Source organism: Taudactylus pleione, unplaced genomic scaffold (genome assembly GCF_031769625.1).
Source record: "Taudactylus pleione unplaced genomic scaffold, aTauple2 ptg000314l, whole genome shotgun sequence".
Taxonomy (NCBI): domain Eukaryota; kingdom Metazoa; phylum Chordata; class Amphibia; order Anura; family Myobatrachidae; genus Taudactylus; species Taudactylus pleione.
Window position 1 is genome coordinate 2,025,899 of NW_028284715.1, and position 23,903 is coordinate 2,049,801.

General features: G+C 46.5%; 1 protein-coding gene across 2 annotated transcripts in view; it reads right to left on the reverse strand.

Annotated features, from left to right (window-relative positions):
* MINDY4 (MINDY lysine 48 deubiquitinase 4) overlaps nucleotides 1-23,903 on the reverse strand; it is a 171,139-nt gene that overhangs the window by 49,779 nt on the left and 97,457 nt on the right. For both annotated transcript variants that reach the window (XM_088442581.1, XM_088442580.1), the window contains 4 exons: nucleotides 22,852-22,956; nucleotides 21,303-21,366; nucleotides 17,089-17,154; nucleotides 15,167-15,234 (listed from right to left, as the gene is read on the reverse strand). In XM_088442581.1, the coding sequence (XP_088298707.1) occupies nucleotides 15,167-15,234; nucleotides 17,089-17,154; nucleotides 21,303-21,366; nucleotides 22,852-22,956 (303 nt within the window). The remainder of the gene's footprint in view (nucleotides 1-15,166; nucleotides 15,235-17,088; nucleotides 17,155-21,302; nucleotides 21,367-22,851; nucleotides 22,957-23,903) is intronic.

Below are 23,903 nucleotides of genomic sequence, written 5' to 3' on the forward strand. Positions count from 1 at the left end.
TCCTCAGACCACAGCCACGCCTCCTCCCAGCATACAGAGAGGAACAACACATAACACATTCATATCTCCTCAAGAACGCTGGGAGGAGGCGTGGCCATGCACTGCTGAGCCTGCTGGGACATCCTCAGGCCACAGCCACGCCTCCTCCCAGCATACAGAGAGGAGCAACACATAACACATTCATATCTCTTCACTAACGATGGGAGGAGGCGTGGCCATGCACTGTTGAGGCTGCTGGGACATCCTCAGGCCACAGCCACGCCTCCTCCCAGCATACAGAGAGGAGCAACACATAACACATTCATATCTCCTCACTAACGCTGGGAGGAGGCGTGGCCATGCACTGCTGAGGCTGCTGGGACATCCTCAGGCCACAGCCACGCCTCCTCCCAGCATACAGGGAGGAGCAACACATAACACATTCATATCTCCTCACTAATGCTGGGAGGAGGCGTGGTGTTGCACTGCTGAGCCTGCTGGGACATCATCAGACCACAGCCACGCCTCCTCCCAGCATACAGGGAGGAGCAACACATAACACATTCATATCTCCTCACTAACGCTGGGAGGAGGCGTGGTGTTGCACTGCTGAGCCTGCTGGGACATCATCAGACCACAGCCACGCCTCCTCCCAGCATACAGGGAGGAGCAACACATAACACATTCATATCTCCTCACTAACGCTGGGAGGAGGCGTGGCCATGCACTGCTGAGCCTGCTGGGACATCCTCAGACCACAGCCACGCCTCCTCCCAGCATACAGAGAGGAGCAACACATAACACATTCATATCTCCTCACTAACGCTGGGAGGAGGCGTGGTGGTGCACTGCTGAGCCTGCTGGGACATCCTCAGACCACAGCCACGCCTCCTCCCAGCATACAGAGAGGAGCAACACATAACACATTCATATCTCCTCAAGAACGCTGGGAGGAGGCGTGGCCATGCACTGCTGAGCCTGCTGGGACATCCTCAGGCCACAGCCACGCCTCCTCCCAGCATACAGAGAGGAGCAACACATAACACATTCATATCTCCTCACTAACGCTGGGAGGAGGCGTGGCCATGCACTGCTGAGGCTGCTGGGACATCCTCAGGCCACAGCCACGCCTCCTCCCAGCATACAGAGAGGAGCAACACATAACACATTCATATCTCCTCACTAACGCTGGGAGGAGGCGTGGCCATGCACTGCTGAGCCTGCTGGGACATCCTCAGACCACAGCCACGCCTCCTCCCAGCATACAGAGAGGAACAACACATAACACATTCATATCTCCTCAAGAACGCTGGGAGGAGGCGTGGCCATGCACTGCTGAGCCTGCTGGGACATCCTCAGGCCACAGCCACGCCTCCTCCCAGCATACAGAGAGGAGCAACACATAACACATTCATATCTCTTCACTAACGATGGGAGGAGGCGTGGCCATGCACTGTTGAGGCTGCTGGGACATCCTCAGGCCACAGCCACGCCTCCTCCCAGCATACAGAGAGGAGCAACACATAACACATTCATATCTCCTCACTAACGCTGGGAGGAGGCGTGGCCATGCACTGCTGAGGCTGCTGGGACATCCTCAGGCCACAGCCACGCCTCCTCCCAGCATACAGGGAGGAGCAACACATAACACATTCATATCTCCTCACTAATGCTGGGAGGAGGCGTGGTGTTGCACTGCTGAGCCTGCTGGGACATCATCAGACCACAGCCACGCCTCCTCCCAGCATACAGGGAGGAGCAACACATAACACATTCATATCTCCTCACTAACGCTGGGAGGAGGCGTGGTGTTGCACTGCTGAGCCTGCTGGGACATCATCAGACCACAGCCACGCCTCCTCCCAGCATACAGGGAGGAGCAACACATAACACATTCATATCTCCTCACTAACGCTGGGAGGAGGCGTGGCCATGCACTGCTGAGCCTGCTGTTACATCCTCAGGCCACAGCCACGCCTCCTCCCAGCATACAGAGAGGAGCAACACATAACACATTCATATCTCCTCACTAACGCTGGGAGGAGGCGTGGCCATGCACTGCTGAGGCTGCTGTTACATCCTCAGGCCACAGCCACGCCTCCTCCCAGCATACTCATAGGACCGAGTGACGCAGGTAGCTCACCTTCTGTTCCTTTGTTCGGCCCTCTTTCTGTCCCACCACAACCAATTTCCCGCCGTTTGGGCTTGTTTTGTTCAGTACGTCCTCAGCTTTTGTTGGGAGTTAGCACTGAATGTGTGAAACAAAACGTTTTCACCGTAAAAAGTAGTTCTTCTCGGAGACGGTGTAATAACAACCCTGATGGTTTTCTGTTATATTTGTGGCAAATATAATGTTGCAAAAGAAAGGAAAAAAATAGAGCTGTATTCATAAAGCAAGCTTATCAGGCTTATTTTGGACGTCACATAAGCCAGCAAGACAATATTTGGGTGCCTCACAAAGTTTTTAAAACCTGCGTGGAATCACTCCGCAATTGGACTAAAGGTGATCGAAAAGGACTTAATTTCGGCATACCTATGATGTGGTGTGAGCCAAAAGATCACTTGAGTGACTGCTATCTTTGTGCTGTAAATGTGTAGGGTAAAAATCGATTTAAGAAACGCAAATCGGAATACCCAAGTATGAGTTCTGCAAAAGAATCGATACCACATAGCGAAGATTTACCTGTACCATCATTGAGTTCTTTGTGTAAAGTGTAGGGGTGAGCGGGTTCGGATTTCTGAAATCCGAACCCCCCCGAGCCCCCCCGATCCGAGTCCGATCCGAGTCAGGCTCGACTTTTCCCGCCTGACTCGGATCTGAAATCGAGGCAAAACGTCATCATCCCGCCTTCCGAGTCTCGCGGGATTTGGATCCTATATAAGGTACCCGCGTCGGCGACATTTTCTCACTCGGCTGTGGACAGTGAAGAGGGAGGGTGGGAGTTAGGGCTGTGTTGTATAGTGTAGTGTAGAGTAGTGTAGTGCTGCTGTTGTCCACTACTTCAAAGTCCATAGGGGCTGGCTGTGTTGTGCTGTGCTGCTGTTGTTAATAGGGGCTGTGTCCACTACTTCAAAGTCCATAGGGGCTGGCTGGACTGTGTTGTGCAGTCAGTGCTCCATAGGGGCTGTGTCCACTCCAAAGTCCTGTGCAGTGTCCCAGTCCTAAAGGGGTGCTGTAGTGTTGTCCAGGGGGGTGCTCTGTCCATCAGGGGTGCTCCCCCCAAGAGCTAAAAAAATAATATATTTTCTGTGTTTGTGAATTGTGTGCGCAGTAGCCGCACGTGCATCAACAAAGTAGTGCCAAGCGTGCGCCTGTGTCATAAGTAAAGGGCCGGCTGGCTTGACCGTTAAAGGGTGCTGTAACCCCCGAAAGTACACTCCAGTCCAAACCAAAAAAAAAATAATTTTCTATGTTTGTGAATTGTGTGCGCAGTAGCCGCACGTGCATCAACAAAGTAGTGCCAAGCGTGCGCCTGTGTCATAAGTAAAGGGCCGGCTGGCTTGACCGTTAAAGGGTGCTGTAACCCCCGAAAGTACACTCCAGTCCAAACCAAAAAAAAAATAATTTTCTGTGTTTGTGAATTGTGTGCGCAGTAGCCGCACGTGCATCAACAAAGTAGTGCCAAGCGTGCGCCTGTGTCAAAAGTAAAGGGCCGGCTGGCTTGACCGTTAAAGGGTGCTGTAACCCCCGAAAGTACACTCCAGTCCAAACCAAAAAAAAAATAATTTTCTGTGTTTGTGAATTGTGTGCGCAGTAGCCGCACGTGCATCAACAAAGTAGTGCCAAGCGTGCGCCTGTGTCATAAGTAAAGGGCCGGCTGGCTTGACCGTTAAAGGGTGCTGTAACCCCCGAAAGTACACTCCAGTCCAAACCAAAAAAAAAATAATTTTCTGTGTTTGTGAATTGTGTGCGCAGTAGCCGCACGTGCATCAACAAAGTAGTGCCAAGCGTGCGCCTGTGTCATAAGTAAAGGGCCGGCTGGCTTGACCGTTAAAGGGTGCTGTAACCCCCGAAAGTACACTCCAGTCCAAACCAAAAAAAAAATAATTTTCTGTGTTTGTGAATTGTGTGCGCAGTAGCCGCACGTGCATCAACAAAGTAGTGCCAAGCGTGCGCCTGTGTCATAAGTAAAGGGCCGGCTGGCTTGACCGTTAAAGGGTGCTGTAACCCCCGAAAGTACACTCCAGTCCAAACCAAAAAAAAAATAATTTTCTGTGTTTGTGAATTGTGTGCGCAGTAGCCGCACGTGCATCAACAAAGTAGTGCCAAGCGTGCGCCTGTGTCATAACTAAAGGGCCGGCTGGCTTGACCGTTAAAGGGTGCTGTAACCCCCGAAAGTACACTCCAGTCCAAACCAAAAAAAAAATAATTTTCTGTGTTTGTGAATTGTGTGCGCAGTAGCCGCACGTGCATCAACAAAGTAGTGCCAAGCGAGCGCCTGTGTCATAAGTAAAGGGCCGGCTGGCTTGACCGTTAAAGGGTGCTGTAACCCCCGAAAGTACACTCCAGTCCAAACCAAAAAAATAATTATTTTCTGTGTTTGTGAATTGTGTGCGCAGTAGCCGCACGTGCCTCAACAAAGTAGTGCCAAGCGTGCGCCTGTGTCATAAGTAAAGGGCCGGCTGGCTTGACCATTAAAGGGTGCTGTAACCCCCGAAAGTACACTCCAGTCCAAACCAAAAAAAAAATTATTTTCTGTGTTTGTGAATTGTGTGCGCAGTAGCCGCACGTGCATCAACAAAGTAGTGCCAAGCGTGCGCCTGTGTCATAAGTAAAGGGCCGGCTGGCTTGACCGTTAAAGGGTGCTGTAACCCCCGAAAGTACACTCCAGTCCAAACCAAAAAAAAAATAATTTTCTGTGTTTGTGAATTGTGTGCGCAGTAGCCGCACGTGCATCAACAAAGGAGCAGCGCCAAGCGTGCGCCTGTGTCCCATAAGTAAAGAGCCGGCTGGCTCATTTCTTAAAGACTGGTGTAACCCACAAAGTGCACTACTCTCCAGCAAAAATAAAAAAATATTTTCTGTGTTTAGCCGCACGTATATATCAAATCGATATAACATAAATGGAGGACCAAACTTTCTCCGATAAAAATAAAATAGAGAAAGATCAAGAACCACTTCCTCCTAGTGCTGAAGCTGCTGCCACTTGTCATGACATAGACGATAACATGCCATCAACGTCGTCTGCCAAGGCCGATGCCCAATGTCATAGTAGAGGGCACATACAATCCCAAATGACAAAGTTCAGGAAAATGACCTTGAAAAAAACATTTAAATCATCTGAAGAGAAACGTAAACTTGCCAATATGCCATTTACGACACGGAGTGGCAAGGAACGGCTAAGGTCGATCCCTAGTATGTTCATGACTAGTGGTTCAGCTTCACATGACGATGGAAGCCCTCCTCCCACTAAAAAAATCAAAAGAGTTAAGCTGGCAAAAGCACAGCGAAGAACTGTGCTTTCTAAGAAGATATCACAAATCCCCAAGGAGAGTCCAAGTGTGGTGGTGGTTGCGATGCCTGACCTTCCCAGCACTGGACGGGAAGAGGTGGCTCTTTCCACCATTTGCACGCCCCCTGCAAGTGCTGAAAGGAGCACCCACAGTCCACTTGCTGATATGCAAATTGAAGATGTCACTGTTGAAGTACAACAGGATGAGGATACTGGTGTAGCTGGCGCTGAGGAGGAAGTTGGCGAGGAGGATTCTGATGGTGATGTGGTTTGTTTAAATCAGGCTCCGGGGGAGACAGTTGTTGTCCGTGGGATGAAAAAGCCCATCACGGTCATGCCTGGGCAGAAGACCAAACATTCCACCTCTTTGGTCTGGCAATATTTCTATCCAAATCCGGACAACAACTGTCTTGCCATATGTACCATATGTAAAGGTGAAATAAGTAGGGTTAGGGACGTCAACCACCTAGGAACATCCTCCCTTATACGGCACCTGCAGCGCGTTCATAAAAAGTTACTGTCAAGTTCAGAAACTTTGGCTAAGACCGTAAGCAGTCCAGGGACACCTAAATCCCGTTGTCCTGTTGTATCCAAGCGCCTGCAAACCACACCGTCAACTCCCTCCTCGTCAATTTCCTCCTTAGTCAGGATCGGAAGTAGTCCTGCAGGCCATGTCACTGGCATGACTGACTCTCCTATCCGGGATTCCTCCGGAGGATCCTGCATTGCTACGCTTACTGCTGCCGCTGCTGCTGTTGCTGCTGCTGGGAGTCGTTCATCATCCCAGAGAGGAAGTAGGAACACCACTACTTTTACTAAACAATTGACGCTCCAACAGTCCTTAGCGAGGAGGATGAAGTACGACAGCAGTCATCCTGAAGCAAAACGTATAACTGAGGCCTTGACTGCTATGTTGGTGTTAGACGTGCGTCCGGTATCCGCCATTAGTGCAGTGGGATTTAGACAATTGATGGAGGTAGTGTGTCCCCGGTTCCAAATCCCGTCTAGATTCCACTTCACTAGGCAGGCGATACCGAGATTGTACAGAAACGTCAGAAAAAGTGTCCTCAGTGTCCTGAAAAATGCCGTTGTACACAATGTCCACTTAACCACGGACATGTGGACAAGTGGAACAGGGCAGACTAAGGACTATATGACTGTGACAGCCCACTGGGTAGATGTATCACCTTACGCAGCAACAGCAGCAGCGTCACCAGTAGCAGCATCTCAGAAACGCCAGCTCGTTACAAGGCAGGCTACGCTGTGTATCACCGGTTTCAGTAAGAGGCACACCGCCGACAACCTCTTAGAGAAACTGAGGGAAATCATCGCCCAGTGGCTTACCCCACTTAGACTCTCCTGGGGATTTGTGATATCTGACAACGCCACCAATATTGTGCGGGCATTACATCTGGGCAAATTCCAGCACGTCCCATGTTTTGCTCACACAATAAACTTGGTGGTGCAGAATTTTCTGAAAAGCGACAGGGGCGTGCAGGAGACGCTTTGGGTGGCCCGAAAAATTTCTGGCCACTTTCGCCATTCAGCGACTGCGTGCCGAAGACTGGAGCGCCAGCAAACACTCTTGAACCTGCCCCGCCATCACCTGAAGCAAGAGGTTGTGACGCGGTGGAACTCAACCCTCTATATGCTTCAGAGGATGGAGGAGCAGCAAAAGGCCATACAAGCCTATACATCCACCTATGACATAGGCAATGGAGGGGGTATGCACCTGACTCAAGCGCAGTGGAGAATGATTTCCGTGTTGTGCAAGGTTCTCCAGCCCTTCGAACTTGCCACACGTGAAGTCAGTTCAGACACTGCCAGCTTGAGTCAGGTCATTCCCCTCATCAGGCTTTTGCAGAAGCAGCTGGAGAAAGTGAAGGAGGAGCTAAGACGGAGCGATTCCGCTCGGGATGTGGGACTTGTGGATGAAGCCCTTCATTCGCTTTGCCAGGATTCCAGGGTGGTCAATCTGTTGAAATCAGACCACTACATTTTGGCCACCGTGCTCGATCCTAGGTTTAAAGCCTATGTGGTGTCTCTCTTTCCGGCCGACACAAGCCTGCAGAGGTGCAAAGACCTGCTGGTGAACACACTGTCAGCTGAAGCGGAACGTGACACGTCAACGGCTCCTTCTTCATTTTCTCCCGCAACTGGGGCTGCCAGGAAAAAACGTAGGTATCCTAAGCAACCCGCTGGCGGTGATGCAGGGCAGGCAGGACCAAGTTTGGACATCTGGTCCGGACTGAAGGACCTGGCAACAATTTCTGACATGTCTACTGTCACTGCATATGATACTGTCACCATTGACAGAATGGTGGAGGATTACATCGGTGACAGCATCCAAGTAGGCATGTCAGACAGTCCATACCTGTACTGGCAGGAAAAAGAGGCAATTTGGAGGCCCCTGTACAAACTGGCTCTATTTTACCTGAGTTGCCCCCCCTCCAGTGTGTACTCCGAAAGAGTGTTTAGTGCAGCCGGGAACCTTGTCAGCGAAAGGCGTAGGAGGTTGCTTCCACAGAATGTGGAGAAGATGATGTTCATCAAAATGAATTATCAGCTCTTCCAGGGAGACCAGCCTCCAGAAGGTACAGAGGGACCTGTGGGGGTGGATTCAAGTGGGGACGAGTTAATACTTTGTGAGGATGAGGATGTACACACTGAAGAGGGTGAGGAATCGGTGGATGAAGAGGATGAGGATGACATCTTGCCTCCGTAGAGCCAGTTTGTGCAGGGACACATTAATTGCCAGCTTGTTTTGTGGGGGCCCAAACGAACCAATCATTTCAGCCACAGTTGTGTGGCAGACCCTGGCGCTGAAATGATTGGTTTGTTAAAGTGTGCATGTCCTGTTTATACAACATAAGGGTGGGTGGGAGGGCCCAAGGACAATTCCATCTTGCACCTCTTTTTTTTCTTTGCATTATGTACAGTTTGGGGCCTAGTTTTTCAAACTGCCATCCTGTCTGCCACTGCAGTTTCACGCCTAGATGGGTCACGTGTTTGTGCCGCCCACTCGTGTCGCTTAGCATAGTCATCCAGCTACCTCGGTGCAACCTTTTGGACATAAAAACACTATTGTGAGGTGTGAGGTGTTCAGAATAGACTGGAAATGAGTGGAAATTAAGGTTATTGAGGTTAATAATAGCATAGGAGCAGAAAAACCTACAAATTCTGTGATTTTAGCTGTTTTTATGCTTTTTTAAAAAAAAATACAGATCCAAAACACAAAACCCAGAACCCAAAACACGGAAGGGTGGTTTTGGCAAAACCAATCCAGATCCAAAACACGAAGAAAGATCCAGATCCAAAACCAAAACACAAAACACGAAAAGTGGCCGGTGCACACCCCTAGTAAAGTTGAATGTGATGATGTGGAAATGTTAATTTCATCCAGTGCAAGTGACAACACAGGTGAAAGTGAGTTTGAAGAAAGTTTCTCTACTCCAAACAAATTTTCTCAAAACGAACTAACCGATTTAATTTGTGACTTGAATTTATCGAAAAAAGGAGCTGAGCTTTTAGCATCCAGACTTCAAGAAAAGCACTGACTTGAGCCGGATGTCACTATAACGTCGTATCGAAATAGAGAGCAATAGAGAGCAAGCCATACTGCCGTTCCTTAGCCAAGATAACAATCTCGTGTATTGCAACAATATTCCGGCACTTCTCCAGATGATGGGCTTACCAGAATATCGAGCAGAAGACTGGCGGCTCTTTTTGAATAGTTCTAAAAGGAGCTTAGAATGCGTATTAGTGCACAATGGGAATACATTTGCATCGAATCGTATTGGTCATTCAACAAAACTTAAAGAACAGTATGAAAATATCAAGTTAGTCTTAAGAAAAATTGCTTATTCTCAGCATCAGTGGTCTGTTTGTATTGATTTAAAAATGGTAAACTTTCTTCTTGGACAGCAAAGTGGATATACCAAGTATCCTTGTCACATATGCTTATGGGATAGTCATGCAAAACAAAAACACTGGCAGCAACCCATATGGCCTCCAAGAGAAGTTAGAACTGTAGGAGAAGCCAACATCATTCATGAGCCCTTAATTGACAGGAAAAAAAATCATACTGCTGCCTCTCCATAGCAAACTGGGTTTAATGAAACAATCTGTAAAAACATTGGACAAGTCAGGCGTTTGTTTCATATATATTTGTCGAACATTTCCATCTCTTAAATTAAAGGCAGGAATTTTTGACGGCCCACAGATACGGAAACTGGTGAAGGATCCAAATTTGACCACATCTGTGCCTGAAACCGAATCTGGAGCATGGCTGAGTTATGTCTGTCATTCAAAATTTTTAGGCAATCACAACGCAGACAACTATCATGAATTAGTCCACAACATGCTAAAATATTTTGAGAAAGTAGGTGCCAACATGGGTATTAAAGTACATTTTTGTACAGCCATTTAGATTACTTCTCGTCCAAGCTAGGAGATTTAAGCGAAGAACAGGGTGAACGGTTCCACCAGGATATTCAGGTAATGGAAGAAAGATATCAAGGAAGGTGGGATCATCAAATGATGGCCGATTACTGTTGGAGTCTGCAGAGGGACTGCCCGTAACAAGAATACAACAGAACATCCTGTGTCTTTTTATAACATTTTACGAATCAAATTTAATCAGAATAAAAAAAAATATCTTTTTAACTATTTTTAACATTGTTTAATTTAATTTTTCATAAATATTAAAGACATATGCATATCTCAAAAACTAGTGCCAATTGAAAAATAAGCATGGCATATTCATGAACAGGAGCACAAAATTAATCGAAAACAACTCTTAAATCCCTGGCAACAGATTGACTGTTCCCCAGTGTAATAAATGAAGAGATGTATTCATAGACATACAGTCAGGTGCATAAATATTGGGACATTGACAGAATTTTCATATTTTGGCCTCTATTCACCACCACAATGGCTTTGAAATGAAACAAACAAGATGTGCTTTAACTGCAGACTTTCAGATTTAATTTGAGGGTAATTACATCCAAATCAGGTGAACGGTGTAGGAACTACGGTTTCTATATGTGCCTCCCACTTTTAAGGGTCCAAAAGTAATGGGACTATCAACTCAAAAGCAATTTCATGGACAGGTGTGGGCTATTGACTCGCTATTTCATTATCAATTAAGCAGGTAAACGGTCTGGAGTTGATTCTAGGTGTGACATTTGCATTTGGAATCAGTTGCTGTCGACTCTCAATATGAGATCCAAAGAGCTGTCACTATCAGTGAAGCAAGCCATCATTAGGCTGAAAAGTCAAAACAAACCCATCAGAGAGATAGCAAAAACATTAGGTGTGGCCAAATCAACTGTTTGGAACATTCTTAAAAAGAAAGAATGCACCGGAGAGCTCAGCAACACCAAAAGACCCGGAAGACATGGAAAACAACTGTGGTGGATGACAGAAGAATTATTTCCCTGGTGAAGAAAAACCCCTTCACAACAGTTGGCCAAATCAAGAACACTCTCCTGGAGGTAGGTGTAAATGTGTCAAAGTCAACAATCAAGAGAAGACTTCACAAGAGTGAATATAGAGGGTTCACCACAAGATGTAAACCATTTGTGAGCCTCAAAAACGGGAAGACCAGATTAAAGTTTGCCAAACAACATCTAAAAAAGCCATTACAGTTCTGGAACAACATCCTATGGACAGATGAGACAAAGATCAACTTGTACCAGAGTGATGGGAAGAGAAGAGTATGGAGAAGGAAAGGAACTGCTCATGATCCAAAACATACCACCTCATCAGTGGAGCATGGTGGTGGTAGTGTCATGGCGTGGGCATGTATGGCTGCCAATGGAACTGGTTCCCTTGTATTTATTGATGATGTGACTGCTGACAAAAGCAGCAGAATGAATTCTGAAGTGTTTCGGGCAATATTATATGCTCATATTCAGTCAAATGCTTCAGAACTCATTGGACGGCGCTTCACAGTGCAGATGGACAATGACCCAAAGCATACTGCAAAAGCAACCAAAGAGTTTTTTTAAGGCTAAAAAGTGGAATGTTATGCAATGGCCAAGTCAGTCCCCTGACCTGAATCGGATTGAGCATGCATTTCACTTGATGAAGACAAAACTGAAGGGAAAATGCCCCAAGAACAAGCAGGAACTGAAGACATTTGCAGTAGAGACCTGGCAGAGCATCACCAGGGATGAAACCCAGCGTCTGGTGATGTCTATGCGTTCCAGACTTCAGGGTGTAATTGCCTGCAAAGGATTTGCAACAAAGTATTAAAAAGTGAAAGTTAGATTTAGGATTGTTTAGTTTGCTCCATTACTTTTGGCCCCTTTAAAAGTGGGAGACATATATAGAAACCGTTGTAATTCCTACACCGTTCACCTGATTTGGATGTAATTACCCTCAAATTAAATCTGAAAGTCTGCAGTTAAAGCACATCTTGTTTGTTTCATTTCAAAGCCATCGTGGTGGTGAATAGAGGCCAAAATATGAAAATTCTGTCAATGTCCCAATATTTATGCACCTGACTGTATGTACTACGCTTCCTTTTAGCACTGTTTATATGTACAGTCTCCCTGGTGATGCCTGTCTGCGTGGGGTCACGTGGTGTGCGGCGTATCACAAAACTGACAGCAAAACGGACCTGTGATCACCTCAGTCTCTGCCCCCCACCCCATCCCTGCGCTTAGCCGTGCCACCCTTTGGCCCTCCATGCGGTTCTTACCTGCCACACCCCTGCTCCATCACCTCCCCCCCCACAGCCCATGGATACATACCGAACAATCCAAAGTTCAAATTGGTGCATAAATACATTTTATTTATTTATGTATAAATAAGTGTTTTCATATTTATAGACATAACCAATCTCTTGCACTGTTTGCTCTCCCTTTTCCAGAAGGTTTGCAGTGGGTTTACTGGCTAACGCTAATCAGTAAAATACTTTTTATGATCAAACTTTGCATTACCCATGAATTATTCTCTCTTTATCACCAACAGGTTTGTAGAGCAATTTTAACTTTCAAATGTCAAAGACTAATTCATCCGATTACTAGCTGGCAGGCCCTGTAATACACAGCCGAGACCTCCCTGACAAGTGGAAAAAAAATGATAAATCCCTGCAAAATCCAAATGTCCTTCCCTGACTCTTCATTATATGCCAGAAATATTTTAGTTATGTAAACACGTTCTAGTGCACAATAGCCGTACCAGCAAGTCCGGGTACATAGTTCTCCACAGATGAAACACTTAGACATAGAATGACAGTATCTTCTGCACTACGTGGACACAAATACCACAGAGGCCAAGAGTAACACTCCAGTCAGGTTACACTAGCTGCGGTACAGATGTGTTCTCATACACTAGCTGCGGTATAGATGTGTGCTCATACACTAGCTGCGGTACAGATGTGTGCTCATACACTAGCTGCGGTATAGATGTGTGCTCATACACTAGCTGCGGTATATATGTGTGCTCATACACTAGCTGCGGTATAGATGTGTGCTCATACACTAGCTGCGGTATAGATGTGTGCTCATACACTAGCTGCGGTATATATGTGTGCTCATACACTAGCTGCGGTATAGATGTGTTCTCATACACTAGCTGCGGTATATATGTGTGCTCATACACTAGCTGCGGTACAGATGTGTGCTCATACACTAGCTGCGGTACAAATGTGTGCTCATACACTAGCTGCGGTATATATGTGTGCTCATACACTAGCTGCGGTACAGATGTGTGCTCATACACCATTGCTGCAGTTGCTCCAAACAATCCTTCTTGGTGCGCCAGGTCCTGTGCGACTCGGCTTGCGCCAAACATCATTTTCACCCCAAAATCCATCTTATTCGCTATGTGATGAGACAAAACCACTACACAAGGCTGCAATGATTAATTTAATATACGCAACACTTACATATCTGTCTGCAACGGAGTCTAAATTTGTGTACAAAGCACTAATATGTAGCGGGTGCGGATTTTTTCCACGCCGAGTTCAGTTGTGCATCGTATACAGATCCACACTCGCAGGGATATAAGTGTTGCAAATGAAAAACACTCAGGTGGTGCCTGAACCTAACCTTGCCCGGAGCCTAATCCTAACCTTCCCCCTCCCACAGCCTAACCCTTAGACCCCCAGCTACCTAAACCTAACTCTCCCCCCCCCCCCCACCGCTGCTGATATTTACCTTTCCCCGATGTCCTTACGATCAGGATGCCGTCTGCCGGGATCCCAGTGTCGGCATCCCTAGTCATGTCGGGATTTCGGCGCCGGTGTTGTCTCAGCGATCAGCATTCCGATGCAGGGGTTCCGGCAGACGGCATCCCGGTTGTCGGGATCTTAACCGCATCCCAGTAAAATAATATAGGCTAAATGAATAAGGTAATTATTCATTCTGGGTTTTACTTAGAAAGTCTCTGCTAGGAGACAGCTACCAGAGCTTCACCCGAATTCCTAGGGCGAGGTGCAAACTTTTATTAAATTTTTTCCTATATACTGACCACAAAATAATAGAAAAAAAATCCTTTCTTGTCCTAAAAAAATTAAATTCAAGTACATGGACCATAACTCTTCCATCTCTTTTATTACCAATGAAAGTCAACAGATTAATCAGTATTGCACTCTGAATGGGCTGTTTATCAGCTCTCAATTCTCTGTACTTGTACAAAAATTGTCGGTCTCACGGTTTATGAATTAGTGGTATCATCTCATTCATACATAATATCTGTGGCTGACTTTAATTCCTTTGTTCAGTCTTATATTGGATCTTAGATAGGAAATATTTGAGTTTAAATCAGTGATTACAGAAAAGCATACAATTACAGCAGTTATTTAATAACACAGACATGTGGAACACTGTGACAAGTGACTGATAAGTAGTGTGACAAAAAACCTGGAACAGTTGTCAAGGGGAGACATATATGCCCCAGGTTTTTAGCTTCTGTCTGGTAGACAGAAACTAATTGGGAGGCTTGATTGCCAGACCACCTGTGAGAGGCTGATAAAGGGTGTGCCAGTCTCTGTAGTCATCCTCTCAGAGGCCTGTTGAAAGACACTGTGATTACTGAATGTATAGTAAGTGCTGTGCTAAAGACTGTTTTGTGAGAGGGAAGTTAGGAAGGGAATAATTCTATTTAGTTAGAGACGGACAGGCGGGATTTACTTTTATGTTTTGTTTACTTTTTCGGTGCTGCTAATAAAACTAGCTGAGGATCCATGTACCAAAGCCCTGGACTGGTGTACTACTACTTAGCTCCTCAGGGGCGTTTCTAGAGAGGAGGGTACCCGTGTGCAGTCTCCGTCACGGGTCTCCTCCTCTCCGTCCGGGAGTGCACTGAGCGGTGCACGGCCAGTGCCGCACTTATAGACTCTGGGCACTAGAGTGTGCCCAGAGTCTATAGCTCATGTGCGACTGGAAAATGGCCGCGGCACTCATTTTCCAGACGTTTTTTACAGCGCAGACACTGGCGCCGACGTGGGACTCCGGAGAGGTAAGTATAATATGGGCGCAGGGTGTGGGGTGCAGGCCCCCCATGGACCCAGGGCTCCCGTGTGCCCCGCACACCCTGCACCCATTATAAATACGCCCCAGTGGCTGCTGAAACTCTTTACCCCAGGAGACGGAACCCTTACCCTAATCTTGCCCCAGTAGACATGTGAGAGGCAGTTCGCTTGCCCTGGGATTAGCACCAAACGTGCACTGAAAGTTCTTACTACATACAAACTTGTCCTCGGACACTATACATTTACTTACAGTTCAACGGATCTTGACAAGATGGTGGAGAGAGTGAGCAGGATGCACCCAAATGGTCCAAATTCAAACTAAAAAGTGTAACAAAAGCAATCGGTAAGACGGTAACTCTCATGTAGACATTACAGTACAGATTATTCAACTTTCCTATCTAGCACTTCACCAACAAAAATGTTGATTTTAAAACAAGCAGAGACATTTATGGAAACTGGTGCAATGCAACAAGGTGCTGGAACTAGCCAGACATTTGCTTTCATTCTAACCATACTAAAAAAATCCATATTAGAAGCATATTTTGTTATCTTAAGGCGAATACCAGCCAAGGTATTTGTATATCTGTGTGTTTTAACCAATTTAAGTGAATTATTTAGGTGATGGAGGACCTGAAACTGGCTGCGGCCTGATCGGTCTCCAACACTAAACATATCAAATGACAAGAAAAGAAGTCTATTGACTGTAGAGCAGTGATTCCCAACCTCGGTCCTCAAGGCACACATATAGGGGTATTCAATATGGGTGCGATAACATCGTTTTTTGCTTTAATATCGCACTTTTTAACGTTTTTGCGTTAATATCACTTGTTTTAGTTTTACACCGTATTCAATTTCAAAGACTTATCGCAGTTTTGAAAAGTCTTTGATAAAAAACGGTGATAACTTTTCACCATTGAATAGGTGTCGAAAAAAAGAGCAGAATTGGGGTTTAGGGGTGCAGGCTTAAAAAAAATAACCTGCACCCCTGAGATTGACATTTAAAAAAGAACTGTGTCAAAAAAAGTTAAAAAAAAAATAGGGACACCCCAAAAAATTAATTTAAAAATTGGGGTGCAAAAAAAAAAATGGGGAAAAAATTGTTAAACAATAGGGAAATAGGTTCAGGGCTATTCTGCAAGTATGCGGCAGGTGTTTTCTAGAATAGAATTATAGCGGCAGGTGCATAAATGCAGAATTTTTAAAAACTTACTTTAGGGACATCAAAATATGCTAGTACCCATTTTCATGTACCCCAAATTTGATGGGACCACTTAAAAAAACGAAAAAAATAACCTAAGTGCTCTTCTGCATCACTTCTTCAATGTCGGGAAAAAAACACCTGCTGGGCTATTTAAAGCCCCGACTTTCAATTAAAGGCTAAAACGGGGGTACCCATAGTGATCCCCCATGTTTTTACAACTTTAGGGGGATCTTACAATTATTTTAAGGAAAAATTTGTAACTTTACGCAAATCCAACTTCGGAGTTTCCCGTTTTCATTAATTTGATATTGAATACGGGGATAAGCGGGAGCGCGCACCATACCTTTACGCAGAAAAAAACTCCGATATGAAACGTTAACTTCGCCAGGGAAGTTAACCTTTCATATTGAATACCCCTCTAACAGTCCTGGTTTTAGTGATATCCATGATTGTGCACAGATGGTTAAATCAAAATAACTGAGGTACTAATTAAGTCACTTGTGCTCAAGTATGGCTATCCCTAAAACCTGGACTGTTAGTGTGTCTTGAGGACCGTGGTTGGGAACTCCTGCGGTAGAGGCTCAAGTCTGTTCTAAATGTGGAACCCAATCACACGCATCCCAGTTTCTAATGTGACCTAAAGGCCCCCATACATCAGCAATTGATTGCAGCAATCGGGCAATTTGCAATCGATTGTGTATAAAAATCTTTCCCTTTTTCAATCGATTGTGGCAATTCTGCAATCTGCAATCGATTGAAAAAGAGAATGATTTTTCTACACAATCGATTGCAGATTGCACGATTGCTGCAATCAATTGCTGATGTATGGGGGCCTTAAGGCTTGCTTTTTCTATATTATGGTCTGGCAGAAATTGACAAACTACACTAATTAAGCGCAGGTTTAAACCTTGCAATCTGCAATGTTTTCATCAATTCAAATAGAATAGGCTGAAATAAATATTTTTATTTACCTGATTAACATTTTGTTGCAGAAAGGTCACAAGATCTTCATATTTTGTAAAGCTGTAAAGGATTAGCTGGAACAGGAAATAATAATTCATGTGAACACTTATAGTGCAGTTTGCTTTGTTAAAATGCCCACGTTGCACACATAATAATGCACTGGTTGGTCTAGCCATGTAACTACTGTAATGCTCTGATAGGCTGCAGGCTGTTCTATCAGCAAATATTGTAATGCACTGATTAGCTACAGGTTGTTCTAGCTGTGAATATTATAATGCTCTGATTGGCTACAGGTGGGTCTAGCTCTGTGAATATTCTTATGCTCTGTCTGATAGGCTACAGGTTGGTCTAGCAGTGAATATTTGAATCCTCTGATTGGCTACAGAATGGTGTGGCTCTGCGTATATTTTAATGCTCTTATTGGGTACAGGTTGGTTTTGGCCCTGCCCACTTCAAAGTTGCTTACAAATGGTCAAGGACTGAGGGCCTGTTTCAGTACGGATCGCAACTGCAATTACGCACGCAATCAGCCGATTGTTGCGATCTGCGCATGCATCGCAGTGTGCGTGCGAGAACTATCCACTGCGTTCGCAGTGACCATGCAGACCCATCGCATAGTGATTGACAGGAAGTGGCGTTTGTGGGTGGTGACGGGGGGACAAAACGCAGGCGCGCCAGGGCGTTTGAACACCGTTGCAGGGGCGTGCACAAATTAGCCTCTGCGATTCCGTACACAGCTTGAGGTCTCATAGCGTACGCTGAAGTTAGCAATTTCTGAGTAAGGTCAGAGCTTGTGCAAGTGTGCGTGAGGCTGCGATGGTACTCGTTTGTACCAATGGTTTCGCAGTCTTGCTAAACATTACGGATGTGTGTAAGGTAAGGTGGGCGTCCTTATGTTGTGCTGCGGCGGCATAGCGATCGCAATGGATTAGCATACTAGCGCAGTTGTTAGTAAATGTAAAATAGGCCTAAACTGCCTCCCACAATATCAGCTCATTCATCTCATGCAGTTGTGGCCATTTATACAATCTGATTGGCTAAAGGTTGTTACATCACTTCACAGTTCAAAACTGGGGACACATAAACAGGAGATGAAAAATGGAAACAAAAGTGAACTTAGAACCTAACCAAATGCACCTCAATATGGAAACTAAGGGCCTGATTCAGCTTTGGGAATAGAGTGAGAATTAGCACGTAACTGTGTACCTGGACAAACCATGTTGCAATGCAAGGGGTGTAAATACATACATTTTTTTTGTATGTAGCCCACAAATACTGGCTTTATTATTACACTGCACTTTAGATGTCAGTTTGGACACCCCCTCCCAAATCTAAATCTCTCTGCACATTTTCAATCTGCCCCACTAGCAGTGCAGCATGGTGTCACCAAGGTGATCAGTTAAGTGCTAAATCTCACTCTATTTCCAAAGCTGAATCAGGCCCTAAGTAAATAGAAAATATAACATTGCAAATGAGATGATCCTAATTGTAGACTTTTTTTTAACCAAGGTCAATAACTCACTTAAAGCAAACATAGCTTGGGACGTCACCTCTTACACTGTATTGTGCATTTAGATGGGTCTATAGTTGAAGAAAACCGAAGGATGCCTGAAATCTTTGATGTATATCAGGTAGAGAACATATCAGTGTTATAAATAGCTACATTGGGTTTGACTGATCTTCTTCATTGAGAATTTACAGACAAGAAATATAGAGGAATCTTCTGAGACCTGGGAGCTCAGAGTCGGCTGTGAGCGCCGATGCGCTCGTAACCGACTCGATGGTTTGGCCTGCGCACGCGCAGCGGACGCACTAGGCGTGCGCAAGCCCCGGAGCAACAGAGAAACTCTGTCGCTCCGGAGTTCGCTACCAAAGGGGCGGCTGTAGATGTTGATCGACAGCTGCCCCCGTTTGGTAGGCGGGCCGGTTGGGTGGTTTCCAAAACAGAGGCGTTCCTTTACGAACGCCTACCGTTTTGTGGGCGGCCGCACTGTCATCACAGCAGGAAGCTTCCTGGGGTCTGGTCGTAAGCCCCGATGGTCGCGATGGTGATCACCATCGCGACCATCAACCTGGTCGGTCGTTAAGCCTAACGATCGACAAGGAGGCGGCCATTCAGGATGCAAGCGGCCGCCCTGATTCTGTGCGACCACTTGCATCTACCGACCACCTCTGAATGAGGTCCCTAGTGCACAAGTCTTTTACCCTTGAGTAGTTTCCAAATTTCAAACCAATAATGAAATGGGGCCAACACTATCCCAAAAGGCTATTTATTATTCTGCCTTGAGTCACATAATCTACAGTCATAGCCAATACTACGATTTTGCTAAGCATGCAGTTTATTAGCATAATATGGGTTAAAGATAAATTATCTTGTTTAGACTGAAATAATAATCTAAAGCTGGCCATACACGGGACGATTTTTAACACGATTTTGGCAATTTCTACAGGCTGGACAGAATAATCGTTTGCAAATAGTTGTATTTTGAGTCCCTGCTGTTGTCTAGTTGGATCGCAGAGAGATCTCAACTGATCGTGTACGATGTGATACACTTCTATGCATCTTATCCTATGATCTTAATGATCAATCGTACACCATTTGACCACATCTTATGAAGTATTTCAAGGGAATCGATCTTACCAACTTTGAATCTCACCGTGTATGGGGGCCTTAAGATAACACTGGACACATCTGCACAGTGCTAAACCTCAAATAATGTACTGTAACAGCACTAACACAGTTAAATCCCTTCCATTGTCACCGTAAAATCATGGAACCTTTATGAGAATTTGTGGAATAAATTAGCAACTTTTAATATCTCTAAGATCTGTAAACAGAATCGGTATGAAATACCGCCGGCCTAACCCTAACCCTCCCGGGGGGGTGCCTAACCCTAAGTCCCTCCCGGGAGCCCTAAACCTAACCCTCCCCCACCGCAGCTGTCCGCTCGCGGCGCCCGGCATCACTACGATCGGGATGCCGGGCGCCGGTCTCCCGGCGTCGGGGAAATGCCGGGCGTCTACATCTAGACGCCCGGCATTTCACCCTTGCCGGGATATGACAGTCGGGAAGCCGGGAATCAGGACCTCGGTGTCCTCAAATTTACGGTCCAGGCTGCTAGAGACACCCCAGCACCAGCACTATGATAGCAGGGTTCTTGGTGGGGACAGACGGTAATGGCCCCCAGGGCAGTAACACATATTTTTTGTTTTACACACTTCAGCACTCACATTACAAACAATGATGGTGAATCCCTTTAAACCAGTTGAAGCTAATATTTGCAAGCACCTGGAAAATTGGTAGTGGAGGTTAATAACAAGTGCAATGTCTAGCTGGAACGCATGACTAATTGAGGATTTAAATACAGATGCACATATACAAAGTCTGCAGGCTGACCTCCTTTTGCAGTCTCATCACCAATGCTGTTAGGAAGCCTATGCATCATGTCCATGTGAATTCTAACCCCTACCCATGGCGGGATGCAGTCAGGAAGCCGACGGTAGAAATGCCGACCGACGGCTTCCCGACTGTCTAATCCCGGCAGGGGTCTAATGATAGGCGTCGAGAACCTGACGCCTGTCATTTTATCTACGCCGGAAGCCCCGACGTCCGGCATACTGATCAAAGGTAAGCCGGGCGCGGAGAGCCGCGCAGGGGGGTTGGGGGGTTAGGCTAGGGGCTCCCGGGGGGGATTTAGGGTTAGGCACCCCCCTGGGAGGGTCAGGCAAGGGGAAGGGGGGGTTTAGGGTTAGGCACCCCCGGGGGGAGGTTAGGGGTAGGCACCACCCCGGGAGGGTTAAGTTTAGGCAGCGGGGAAGGGGGGGGGGTTAGGTTTAGGCACTTAGAGGGGGATTAGGGTTAGGCACTAGGGAGGGAGGTTGGGGTTCGGCACCCCTAAAGGAGGGTTGGGTCAGTGGGTTAGCTAGTACTTACCTTTTTCAGCAGTCGGGATCTTCACTGGTGCCGGGCTTGCGGCATTGGGATTTCAATCCCCGGACATAGGTCCGGCGGTATTTCATACTGATGGCACATCACCACCAGATCAACGCACATTGATACTACATGGCCCCTGCCTCAACAAAGAAAAGCAGGAACCTTGTATAGGGTTTCTGGTTAGAGCAGCATGTCTGAGTGACTGTGTGATACATATATGCAGTAACTGTATTACAAGGTATATTCATTAAAGTCTTCATTAAAAATCTTTGCCAAAGTAAACCTTACACTTTCAAGGATTCCGTCGGCTTTATACCTTCCAGCTGGGCTAAACTGCTGCCTTCCCGATGACCTACAACACAACACAACACAACATAACACAAGGATATATAAACACAAATGCCAAAATATGACAGTATTCTTAGCAACCATCCCTTATTTCAATTACAGTAACTGGAAAGTGTATTCTGTAGCCATAAAAAGCACTGCACTTGCTAAGAGGAATTTACAGGAGGCTCTCACTCTCAGCACTGCTCCTCTCTGGAACTGTGGACACAGGAAGGTCTGTGTAAGAGAGAAGGGGAGAGGTTGTGGTGAACTCATTTCTGTTGTAAACTGTCAAGCTGTGTACACACTATACGATATATCACGAGATCTTGGTACTTTCGACCAATCTGCATGACCATCGTATTGTGCGTACCTCCAACCATCGTTCGTTGCATCATCCCATTGGATGTTCTGCATGGACGATGCGGTATTGTTACACAATGCATGTAACGATATATTGCATCGATGTACGGCGGACTTTGTAGTGTGTACGGCGATGTAATATATCGTTACATCACACTGCCACGTCACAACGTCATTCAGGTGTAAACCCAGCTTTAGACAGAAGATCTCCAGCTGCCAGACAGGGATATCTGTTCTTTCAGGCTCAGCCTGTTTGTTGAGGACGTAAAATAACAGTGTACCTGCAACATTTTAAGTTAATAGAGGGTCTCATTCAGCTCGCAAGCGGGTCGATGGTACCCAAATGCGCACGACGGAGGCTGCTCCGTTGTGCGCATGCGCGAGACCCGGCGAGCGACGGGGAAGCCGTCGCTCGGGGTCTCGCACCAAAGGGGGTGTGCTGTCGATAGTGAGTGACAGCACGCCCCCTTTGGTGGGCGTGCTGGGGCGTGGCTGCCCAGACGGAGGCGTTCCCATGGGAACGCCTACCGTATGGTTCCGGCCCCACTGACATCACTGATAGAGCCCAAATCACTCCAGGGCTTGCGGCAGCGAGACCCTACCGCAGGGTCTCGTCGCAAGCCCGATGGTCGCGATGGTCTTGACCATCGCGACCATCATGGACGCTCGCATAAGCTGTGGGTGGTAACCCACAGCTATGCGAGCGTCCATGAGGACGCTCCAAAAACAGGTAGGAAGGCCCTGATTCAGAGTGAGCGCTCTGGTCAGAGCGTCCGGCTCTGAATCAGGCCCTGAGTGTCCATCACTTTTCACCTGCTGTTTAGCCTGTTTATTGCACAGTCCTGCAGACACTGCAAATGGGACTGTGCTGTATAAGAACTTAACCATTTACACATAGTGTAATAGGCTGATTATAAGGGAGGGGGGGCTTGAAAGTCTCAGTGTCATCAAATCCCATTCCAATTTTTATTTGTGTTCCAGTAGCTAAAGGAGCGGGCACAATCCATCTTGCAATGGGATCAGCTCCCAATTTTTTTGCTCCTGGGAATTTTCCACTGTTTCACTCTGTAATTGTGAAGATCCTAGTCTGGTCTGATACATAAAGAGATAAAATGTGTGACCATTACATTAGCTTATTTTTACTCACAGTGTGACAACGGCTTCCTGGCTTTCTCCAGCACGCCATAAGATTTCAGCGATGGCTTTATACAGGCAACTTGTCCTAAGAGTGTCTGAAGGCTGTAAAGCTCGGCTAAATAGGGAAAAGCAGGGCACATTATACATAAAATACACAAAAGGATCAATGTATCAATAACAGCTGTTATACACAAGAGACATTAGGATGTGAACAGTGGGCCTGATTCAGACCCGGTCGCAAGCGCTGATCGCTCGCAACTGGATCGATGGTGGCCCACAGCGCATGCGCACGACGGACCCGGCTCCGTCGTGCGCATGCACGAGACCCGGCTAGCAACGGGCAATCCGTGCTCCGGGTCTCGCACCAAAAGGGGCGGCTGTCGATTTTGATCGACAGCTCGCACCGTTTTGGAGGCGTGGCGTGGGGATGGCTTCACAAACGGAGGCGTTCCCATCCGAATGCCTGCCGTTTGTGGGCGGCCCCACTGACATCACCAGTGATGTCAGTGAGAGAGCACCCGGCTCTATTAGAGCCAGAAGCTCTCTGGGGCTTGCGGCCACAAGACCCTAACACAAGGGTCTTGTCGCACGCCCGATGTTCGCGATGGTCTTGACCATCGTGACCATCATCCTGGCCGCTCGCAATAGCTGTGGGTGGTCACACACAGCTATGCGAGCGGCCAGGAGGCCGCTCCAAAAAAAAAAAAACGCCCTGATTCAGGGCCAGTGTACGCTCCTGTAAGAAATAATCATTAAATGGTCTATAAAATGTGTAGGGGGTGTATAATCATCAATGAAACCTTAAGTAGTTTTGTATCAGGTACATAAGCTAAATGGAAAAATTACATCTCACGAATTTTCTAAATTCTCCAATCTACCAATCCGCACCCATTACGTTACAGATCGTTCAGTAATTTTCAGATCAAATAACAGATCGTGAAAACCTCATCATTTTACTATCAATGGTCAGCACATCGGCTGATAGTTACCATATACTAGCAATCTATAGCTATATACATATACTAGCAATCTATAGCCCCGATTGATCTGTGGCACCCAAAA